This window comes from Rhinolophus ferrumequinum, chromosome 3 (genome assembly GCF_004115265.2).
Source record: "Rhinolophus ferrumequinum isolate MPI-CBG mRhiFer1 chromosome 3, mRhiFer1_v1.p, whole genome shotgun sequence".
In the NCBI taxonomy this organism is placed as follows: Eukaryota; Metazoa; Chordata; class Mammalia; order Chiroptera; family Rhinolophidae; genus Rhinolophus; species Rhinolophus ferrumequinum.
The window spans coordinates 5,771,359-5,782,174 of NC_046286.1; the positions used below are offsets into that span (position 1 = coordinate 5,771,359).

General features: G+C 49.2%; 1 protein-coding gene across 1 annotated transcript; it reads left to right on the forward strand.

Moving 5' to 3' along the window:
- The first annotated feature begins 6,289 nt into the window (after positions 1–6,289).
- On the forward strand, positions 6,290–8,457 carry CLPSL2 (colipase like 2). Its single transcript, XM_033093454.1, has 3 exons — positions 6,290–6,373; positions 7,061–7,183; positions 8,361–8,457. Exons 1-3 carry the CDS (start codon positions 6,290–6,292, stop codon positions 8,454–8,456), a joined length of 303 nt encoding a protein of 100 aa, XP_032949345.1. The 3' UTR covers position 8,457.
- Positions 8,458–10,816: the final 2,359 nt, after the last annotated feature.

A 10,816-nucleotide genomic window follows, 5' to 3' on the forward strand; every position in this document is an offset into this window, starting at 1 on the left:
TTCTGCAGTGGTTTTTGGATTTCATTCCTGGAAGCTCAGTCTGATTCCCACCCCTCCAGACCTTTTAATGACTTTGTGAGTCCCCAGTCATCTGGATTTCATCTCTTTCTGCTTAAAATACGTACAGGAGTGTCTGTTGTCTGCACTGAACCCTGATGATAAAGTGCCTGACACAGAGTATGTGTCACTAAATGTTTTTGGGATGGATGGATGGATAGATGGATGGATGGATGGGTAAATGCAGTCTGCCAAGATATCTACAGTGAGTTGGGCAGTCAAACCAGTTGGACTCAGTACAGTGGTAGAGCAATTGACACACTATAAGTGGGCAGTGAAATCAATTTGGTGGATTCTAACCAACATTTTAAAAAGATGAACTAGAATAGAATAGAAAATGTCAGAGCAGATCACATATATTAATAGTAATGTAAGTATTGTTTTGTGAAGCTTTAGTTACACAGTGGTGATTTTCTAAATATTCAACAAGCATGACAGATATCAATCGATTGAGAGGGATGCCAACAGTATCTACTGGTTGTCTGAATACCAGTATAAAATATATCTTTTGTAGTAAAAAAAAAAAAGTGATTGAAGTCCACTGGTCTATGGAACATGGAACATAGTTTTTAAGGCTTTAGGGGGATGAGAGGCAGCTAAAGGAACATATCTGTAATTCATTCCTGCCCCTGGGGGAGCCCTTCACAAATCCAGAGCAATCCCCAGTGTGTTGCAACTTGGGATATTCTAGACACCTGTGTTTCTGCCTGCTGGCATCTTCTGAGGAACCAGCAACCCCTCAGCTCCCCTGCCTTTGGGAACCTGCTCTGCTCAGGCTCCATGAGGTTCTGCTGATACCAGTCCCTGGACTCCCGGCCACAGTGATTGGCCCAACTTGGACCAATCTAGGGTTTTCTTTATGGGTGCTGAAGGGAGGTGCTGGGGGCTGTATAGAGCTTTGCCCTCCCCCTCCCACTCTCCACAGAGAGGCAGTCTTCCTCTTGGAGAGAAAGAGAATAGGGCCTGTGCAAAGGTTGAAAACAAGAAAAAAGACATCTGATGTCAGCATGCGTATCTCTGGAACCTGGAAGCCAGCCTCACACAGCTACTGCCCTCGTACTGTTCCTTTTGGTTTTTATTTTCAAAATAAGTTAGTTTGTCTTGGGTTTCTTTCACTTGCAGATGAAGGAGTCGTGATTACCTCATGCCTCCTGGAGATGGACAAGGGGCCCTCATTGCTAAAGAGACTGAGTACTAATGTGGCTCAGAAACTCACTGAGTGGGAGCAGGACAAGATTCTGATGATCTAGTGCCAGCGACTCTGTACATGCACCCTACACTTAGGCAGCGTGTCCAGGGCGCCAGGGTGGGCCATCCCTCTGTGACGCTCCGAAGCCGCACGGAACGCTCTGGGCACTGTCTTCTGCATGAGCATTTCACCTAACGTAGAGGTTGTAGGGAGCCCTCCACGACCCCTCTGAGGAAGGCCTGGAGCTCCATTTCCTTGGGTGGGAGGCAATGACCACTAGGTATGACCGCCCACTTCTGTCCTCCAGCTGGAAGCCCCAGGGTCTGAGGGCTGGCTAGGTCTGGAAGAGGCTGCTGGTTAGTTAGCTCTGTCCTCTCCTTTCAGGCCTTTCTCCCCAGCTGAGCTGACAGCTCCCCCCGCCCCTTCCCCAAGGCTCAGCCTATCCTGGGAAGAAATGAGAGCTGTGTGTTCTGAGTCTGGCCCCTGGTTCTGTGTGTGTGTGTGTGTGTGTGTGTGTGTGTGTGAGAGAGAGAGAGAGAGAGAGAGAGAGAGAGAGAGAGAGAGAGAGAGAGACAGACACCTGAGGCTGGACAGGTGTTGACCTCTCCCAGTGCATGCTGGGCCTCTCCCTCTCTCAGGAGTCCCCTGCCCTCCTCACAGACAGAGCAGGGCGGCCTCCCTCACCTTCATACCCATGGCTCCCAGGCTAGGTCTGGGGTACTCCTGCCCTGACTCCAGCACTGCCACCACTGGCCCAGCTGTCCACTGAAGAGTCATCTCAGCTGGGGTTACTTTCATGGTCCCCCAAGTTCCCTGGAGCACAGACTGCCCTGACTCCACTTTGCTTCCTTCCACTAGCAGACAGCCTGTCTCGCTATGCTGTCCCTGCACTCTACGCATTCTCATCTTTGCTCACTCTGGATCCCTGCTTGGAGGCCTTTACTCTCTGCTTGACCAAATCCTAGTCCCCCTTCAAGCTTCACAAAGAGCCCTCCTGTTGGCATCCAGGGCTGTCTTGGGCACTTTACGTTGGACCTCGGTACCTCCTCACCTCCAAAGACTTCCCATTGAGGACCTCTTCTCTAAGAAGACTTTGCTGTGCTGTCTCCACATCTCAAACACTCTCAGACACCTCCTTGTTCATCATCTCCCCAGATTACCTTTAGAGTTCCTTCAGGAGTGGATTGAGAAACACAATTTCCACTAGGTCACTCTTCTCCAGAATTTTATTTTGGATGTCACAGACTGATAAAACTTGCAAAAAATTTTGCAGACCGACAGAATTTCCCTTCCCCTTTAACAACATATATAACAACCAAGTAATAACATGGAAACAACCAAGTAATAACAACCAAGTAATAACATGGAAAACTGAAAAAAACTACCATTGTGTTATTGCCATTGTTTCATAAAAACACATTGAATACTAAAAAAGCAGGAGTGATGTAATTTCAGAATAAAGAATCATTCTTTAAATTAAGTACATTTATCTTTAACCAAAAATATCACATTACCCTTATTCTTTTCATTTTGCTATAGACCAGTGAGAACATTGTCATGGAAACCACCAGAAAGATGCAGGAAAGAAAAAGAAAGACACTGGAGAATGTAAGACGAGGGAAGGCAAAAGGACAGGGAATGAGGACGTGGGGGAGACAGAGATCCACCAGTGAGGGGCTGCCCTGCCCTGAACCGACCCCCCTTCTCCTCATACGAGACTGGGATGGTCAGATTTGGGCCCTGACCAACAGGCAGAGCTGCGGCCACGCTCATAGGTCAGGTGGCTCAGGGATGGCCCTACTGGCCCCACTGGCTCCGTCCCCCTCACAGTGCAGGTGTCCCGGACTTGAGCTTGGGTCCAGCCCCAGCTGGATTTGGGAGGCAGGCCCTCGGTACAGGAGAGAGAGCACAGGACTTGGAGTCAGGAGCCCGAGGTGTAGGTCTGGCTCTGCTGAGTCACTTGGGAAAGTCCCTTCCTTCTCTGGGCTCAGTTTCCTCGGCTTAACATAAAGATTCTGAACCAGTCTTGAGTCATTTCGGAGGAAAATTACAGCCCACTCTCAAAAATCATTTTTTAAAGCCATGCACAAGATATTTTGCATAGAGTTTTAGGGGTTCCACCATCCCCTCAGGGCCTGCAATAAACTTCCTAGGGGACCGTGGGCCCCAGATCAAGAAGCCCAACTTGCCAATTTGGATACACAGCTGCTACTCTCCTGCTTTCAAATCTTCCCCTTCAAAGCAATCAACAGTAGTTTCCAAATATCACCGGCTGGGCTAAATAGCTCAGGGAAGGTGTTTACTCTATACAAAAAGTTATTAGTCCCTGGGGGCTCTTCATAAGTTCTCAGTGGGGCTGGGAGACACAATGACCTTTATGGATGGGTAACTCGCTGACCAAAGCAGCAGGACACGGGTCTGAAAAGAGTTTCGGGCTGTGACTACTGGAGGAGAGGACATGGTGATAACAGGAGTCCTTTTTTTTTTTTAATTTTTTTATTGGGGAATATTGGGGAACAGTGTGTTTCTGCAGGGCCCATCAGCTCCAAGTCGTTGTCCTTCAATCTAGTTGTGGAAGGCGCAGCTCACCTCCAAGTCCAATCGCTGTTTGCAATCTTTAGTTGCAGGGGGCACGGCTCAGCATCCCATGCGCAAATTGAACTGGCAACCTTATTGTTGAGAGCTCGTGCTCTAACCAACTGAGCCTTCCAGCCGCCCCGACAGGAATCCCTTTACTGGGGATAATGCCTTTTGACCTCCCGAGGCAGGGTAGGGCAGTGGGAAGAGCTTGGGCTCAGTAGCTAGAATGCCCTGGGTTTAGATCTGGCTCTGCAACTTAATTGCGTTATTTGGGCAAGTTATTTTATCTTGAACCTTCGGGTTCTTCACCTGTAAAATAGGGATAAGAGTTATGCAGCAGAAATGATAGAATACACTAAATATTCCTGAGTTCCCTTAATTTCCCAGCCTCCCTTGCAGCAGGTTGTGGTCATGTGACTAGTTCTGGCCAATGGTCTGAGTGGAAGAGGCATGTGTCACCCCTGGCTGAGGCATTCAAGTGTCTGTGTGCTTCCTCCATGTCTCTCTTTCATCTTCCATAATGACCTCAGAGGCCAGTCTTCCATATGATGTGGCTACAGCATGGACGAAAGGTTTCTTGTCCCGTATCAGACTTTACATGTTTGGCAAATAAAGTGGTATTGCACCACTGAAATTCCAGGAGTTCTCAGCTGTGACAGCTAACGTCAATGACACTAAGACAGGGAGGGCAAATAGAGATAATAGACACAAAACACTCTGAGTACAGTGGGGGCTGTTATTCTTAGAGAAAATACCTAAGCCCCCTTATATTAGTCAGCTCAGCTGCTATAACAAAATACGATAGACTGGTGACTTAAATGACAGCAATTTATTTCTCACAATTCTGGAAGCTGGAAGTCCAAGAGCAGGGTGTCAGCATGGCCGGGTTCCGGCAAGAGTTCTTCCTGGCTTGCAGATGGCTGCCTTCTTGCTGTGTCCTCACATGGCAGAGAGAAGAGACAGCACTTCCCAAAGGCCCCAACTCCAAATGTTATCACATGGGGTGTAGGGCTTCAACATGGATTGGGGGGACACAATTCAGTCTATAGCACCACCCCATCAAGACAGGGCTCCTCAGATCTTTTCTGAAGAGCACATTTTTAAATGCAGAAGCAGGCAAGGGTGGGGTGAGGCAGGACTTTCATCCAGGGTTAACGTGATGAAGGCCTGCCTCACCCCCACCGCCCCCAGTTCCACTGATTGCTATAGGCACCCTCCCTTTACCCTTTATCCTCTTTTTCCTTCTGAGTTTTCCTCTCTGCTCTCTCCTCCCTTCCATTTTGTCCCCCACACCCTGACTGGCATAGAATTCACAAATAAATTCTTAGATAATGAATCGACTCATTAGGACTGGAAGAGGTCATCTTGTCTTACCCCGGTTCTTACAGATGATGAGACTGGGCCTGGAGAGGGGCTGGAAGCCCCAGAAGTCAGGGCTAGTTTATCCAAAAGATTAGGGGATGGGACAGTGTGGTGCAGCAAGGGTAGAGAGAGAGTCGGAATATCAAGAAGGAAGCTATTTTTGTAAGGGTGAAATTCGGTAAATCAATAACGTAATTAGACTTAGCTGGTTTACAGTTTGACTCACCGCATAGCTCGCTATGTAGCCACCTGTAATTAAACCTAGCTGGTTTGCAGTTACATCTGCCCTGATATTCAGCTATTTCCTCTTTGTTTCTCCCCTCACTGATTAACTGAAGAATTCTGTTTTGTTCCCTTTCTCAAGGCTACCCATATCTCGTTAATCCATTTAATTAACAAAATCCTAACCTGAAAGGAGCGATTTCTTAATCTTCAGGTGCCCAGACACCTGAAGATTACAGATAAAGCCCCAGGCTGCAGTGGCGGAGTCTGGGGAGTCCGGAGATAACGTGATCTTAAAACAGACCAGACCCCCCCCACCCCCACCCCCGGAAGGATCAGCACTCCGACCCTCCTGACCGACTCCCCCTCTTTTGTTCTTCTTGTGTACCTATAAAACCTTCTGACACGTCTAGGAAGGGGGAGATGGCCTTTGGACAGGAATCCGCCATCCTGAATAAACCTGCTTTTCTTTCCACCAACCATGTCTCTCGATTTTTAACTTTTTCAAGCGGCAGGCAGCCAGACCTTAGCACGGTATCATTTTCATTTCAGCATATAAATTTTGCATAATTTTTCAATAAAATTTGTAAAGTTTTATTTTACAGTTTTGAGTGTTTATTTGGAAGTAACATATATGGAGGCCCCCAGGACCCCTTCAACCTATAAAATCCAGCCTGTTCAAGGCTTGAATCAGGGTCTCACCGGAGCGCCTTTCCTTATTCCATCCCCTCCCGGGGCGCTGAAAAGGGCTTTGCCCGGACTTCCTCCCCCTCCTCCTCCAGCCGAGGGCGGGCCCCGGGGCGCGGGGTCACGTGTCAGAGAAGGGGTTTATCCCCTGGGCCCCTCCAGAGCCCCGCCGGACCTCTGCTGCCCAAGCCCATGGCCGCTGCCTTCTTGCTCCTCGCGGGGGTCCTGCTCCCCTGCTGGGCTGCGTTCCCGCAGGTTAAAAGGCGGGCAACGAAGGTGAGCCAAAGAGCGAGCGTTTCTAATCTTTCACTGCAGTAGAAGGTGGTGGCTGAGGCCTCACAGTCTGGCCAGAAGGTGCAGGTTGGGTTCGGAGAGACAAGTGGCCGGTGGGGGTGGAAAGCAGCCCACGTTGGGGATTAGTTCCCAGACTGGAAGCTTTGATGCGTTCCTTGGTGGCCCTGGAAGTGGAAGAATGTGGGCTTATGACCAGCACTATCCCCTCCGTCCCGCACCCAGCTCCCACTCGCCCACTCGGGACCGTCTCAGCCCTGGGCCCTCCAGCCCTGCCTTAACCTACCTGCTCTAGTTTCTCCCAATCTCCCCCCACTTCCAGGCACAATGACTCTTTCTTCCCTTTTCTATCTTTCTTCTCCCCCACTTTCTGCCCACTCCCTACTGAAAGTGTGATCTGGGAGTATTGCTCCCCCAGCACAGGTCACCCTCTGGGACCCACAGAAATGAGGGGGCCCTGGGAAACAAGAGGCAGAGAAGAAAACACTAAATCCCCACTCTTCCCCTCCCCTGTTCCTCTGAGTGCTGCTGGGGGGCGGGGAGTGGCATGCAGTGGGGGTGGGACTTGGGGGTGACTGTCTCAGGCCCCTCTTCTTGGAGCCCTGGGGCCTTGGCAATACCAAGATCCCTCCCCCCGCCCCCAGAGAGCTGGTGACTGGATTGTCTCCACAGATGAATGGAGCTGGGTGCGCCCACCACGCTGAGTGCTTCAGTGACTGCTGCCTCATGGACTTGGACCACGGTGGTGCCTTCTGTGCCCCCAAGACCAAAATAGCCACAGTATGCTTGCCCCAGGTGAGGCTCTGGGGTGGGGCAGCCCCATTGGCAAGTAGGGTGGGGAAGGAAGGTTAAAAAACCCACTTGGCTGCACCTGCTTTTTTACCCTGTGCTTGGGAAACCATTTCCGCCTTCTCCACCTGGCAAACTTCTACTCATCCTGCAATACAACTCCAGCCAAGCTCTCTGAGAAGCCCTCTCTCTTTAGAATTCCCACACCCTTGGCTCATACTCTCAGCAGAGCACGTCTCTCCCTGATTTGCCATGCCTTCTGTCTGTCTCTGCCACTGGGGGGGTGCTCTTCAAGAGCAGGATTGCAGCATATTTATATTTGACCCCCCCACCCCTCAGTTTAGTGTCTGCACAGAGTAGTTTCTCAACAAATATTTGTTGAATGAATGAATATCTCTACCCTAACATCACTGAGGCAAAGTAGGTGGGGAAAGGCCTTCTCCCTAGCAATCCCCACCTACCTGCCACAGTGACCTCACTTCCAGAGAGGAGCAGGGCACTGAAGTGGCAGGACCACAGCTTTACAGTTGGACTTGAGTGTAAATCCTGGCTTTTCTGCCCCCTGTCTTTGAGACTTCAGGTCACTTGTGTTCTCTGAGCCTTAATTTCCTCATCTGTAAAATGGGGCTAAAGTACCCACCCCAACAGGTTGTTGGGAAGAATATGTGGTCCTGGCAACAACAGCGCTCAGCCGAGCGTGGTTGTTATTAGCTGGTGGAGATGCAGGGAACAGAATGCACAGTATGTCTTGTTCCTGCTTGTCTTCTCTCTCTGGCCCCAGGCCCAAATCTTTCTAGGGAGCATGGGCTCGGCCTCCATATCCCTGTCTGGGGAGCGCCAGTGCCATTAGAAACCAACCAGACCCCTGCCTGGTCTGACTCTCCAGCTGAAGTGGCCAGAGGGTCTTTTCATTATGGGTACTTGATCTACCTTATTTCACTTAACCCTCACACTAACCCTCAGAGGTGGGTTACTATTGTTATCCCCATTTAACAGATGACCACACTGAGACAAAGAAGCTCACTGACTTGCCTAAGCTCAGGAAGTTATAAGCTGTATGGCTGACAGATCCCAGGTCTGTCTTACTCCATCACTTGTGCTCTTGTTTCTTCTCCTCAAGAACTTTAACCCTCTTCTCCCCTGCACCTTGGTGACCCCCAACTCTCATACTCTTTTCCTGCAGACCAAGGGAGCCGCCAACATAATATGCCCCTGCCAAAGGGGCTTGAGTTGCATATCCAAGGACGAGATGTGTCCCCGCCGGTGCCGTTTGATTTAGAGGAGGATACAGGCTGGTCACTGCCATTTTCCTTCCCTCCCTTGGGGCCAGAGGCCTTGGGAGCCTCCATCTTGCTCAAAATCCAGCTCCTGAAACATGAAAGTCTCTTCCTGGCTCTGGCCTCTGTCTGCGCTTCCTGGGTGAGGGAACCTTGTAGGGATTATTCCAGTTTGGGGGTGGGTAAAAAGGGAGACTAGAGGCATGAAAGAGGTTCTGATGGGCTTTGGCCTGTCTGGAGGCATGGTGGCCTCAGGGCACAATTGAGGGAAGGGAATGGGGTGAGGGGGTGTGTGTGAGTGAGAGAAGGCTGAGTCCAGGAAGGGTGAGTCTTGGGATGGAGGGCCGTGTGTGTACGTGTGTGTGTGTGGGTTGGGGGAGGGTTGAGGAATGTGTCTGGAGAGGGAGCTTGAGGTGCCTATGGATGGGTGTATGTGGGAAGGACTGAGAGGGAGTATGTAATTGCTTTGCCAAGGGAGCAAAAGGGTAGAGGTCATTGAGAGAGTATTTATGAGAATATGTGTGACGTATAAACGCAAAAATGCTCATGCCTGTGGTTGGAAAGGGCTTGGTTCACTGACGTCTCTACTTTCTCAGATATTATCAGTTCCATTTTATGGATATAGAAACTGAGGCTCAGAGAGCTACGTGACTTGTCGAAGGTCACACAATGCGGGTATTGGTGAGGAAATTTTCTGCTGCAAGTATCCAAAACCAACCGAAAACAAAACCTTAAATTGATCTATATGATGAGGGAATTCATTGGTGATGAGAACTAGAAATCCAGAAGCAGGGCAGGCTTCAGGTCTGGCTGACTCCATGGCCCTCAGGCTGGATTTCTTCCTAGTAGCCACAAAAGTTCCAGGTGTCACCTAATAAAAACAGGTGGCATTTATTGAGCACTTATTATGTCCTAGACACTGTGCAAAGTGCTTTCTAATCTGTATTAACTCATTGTTACAAGATTATAGTAGGCACCATAATTATTCTTATTTTACAAATAGGGAGTTGAGGCTCACAGTACCCTTCCCAAGGGTTCACAGTATGGAATGGGGCTGGGATTTGAACCCAGGCTGTCTTGCTCCAGAAGGTAGGCTCTTAACCACAAATCCACCTCACACATGCATATTGTTCATTCCAGAAAAAGGGAACATCTCTGTCCCAGGTTCTTAGCAAACACCCCAAGATTGACTCTGATTAGACTGACTTAGTCTGCAAGCTCACTCCTGAACCAATCAATGTGGTAGAAATTGCTGATTGGCTTAGCCATGGCTTAGCATGGGTGGAGTCAGCCTCCCTGGGATAATTTTGATAGGGGTGGGTGCAGGTCTTCTCTGGCATCCCCACAGCCAAGAGGGCACCCACATAGTTGGGACTCGGAACTCCACCTCCTCGCTGGGCCAGATCCTGACAAAGATGTCCGGCCACAGCTCTGATGTCTGGACCCACCTTCCTGGATCAGTCTGGAACCCTGAGACTCTACCTCACCCCAAATTTAGTCTTCCTTGAGGGCCATCCTGTCCTGGACCCATTCACCACTCCTCGTTTGACAGAACCACAGTGCAGCTCAGAGATCCTTTGCCTCACACAGAAATTAGATATTGCTTTTTCTCCTGTATCGTTCTATCTTGATCATTTCCCCCATGTCACCAAAGTATTTGTAAAGACACTAATGACTGCCTAATTTTATTATACATGGACCATATTTTGCTTAACTCTTTCCTTATGGGTAGACAATAAAGTCATTTCCTAATCCAAACTATCTATGTTCTTAAGGATACAAGTTTATAGCTACAGAAACAAAAACCTACTCTAATGATGGCTTAAGCAAGGTGGACGATTTTGTCTTTCACCTGGTCATTGGAGGAGGCTGGGTGGAGGCTGTGCTGAGTGAGGTTGTCCGTGCTCCCCTGCCCACCGCTTTCCATCTTCTCATTCAGCCATCTGCTGCTCTGCTTCCTTTTTATTTTTATTGTTTCACTTTTTTTATTTATTATTGTTTTATTTTTTACAATGCAGCAAACATAGAAGCATGACATCTGTATAGCACGGTGGGGTGAAAGTGGAAGGGCTGTGGGGCTTTCCTGAGGGCAGAGGGGATCTATATCTCTGACACACTAGTTGGGAAGCTCTGCCCTAGGATGTTTTTTTCCTCTACATCGTTGAAGATGGCTCATCACCCTATCCGCTGTGTCCATATTCTAGTTAGAAGAAAGCGAGTAGAAGGACAGCAAATGCTCACCCTTCCTGAAATGGCATGACCCAAAGGCAGCACAAATTATTTTCTCTTACCCCTGGGCAGAACTTATTTACATGACTGCAGCTCGCTGCAAGGGAGACTGGGAAGTGTAGTTTTCATCTGG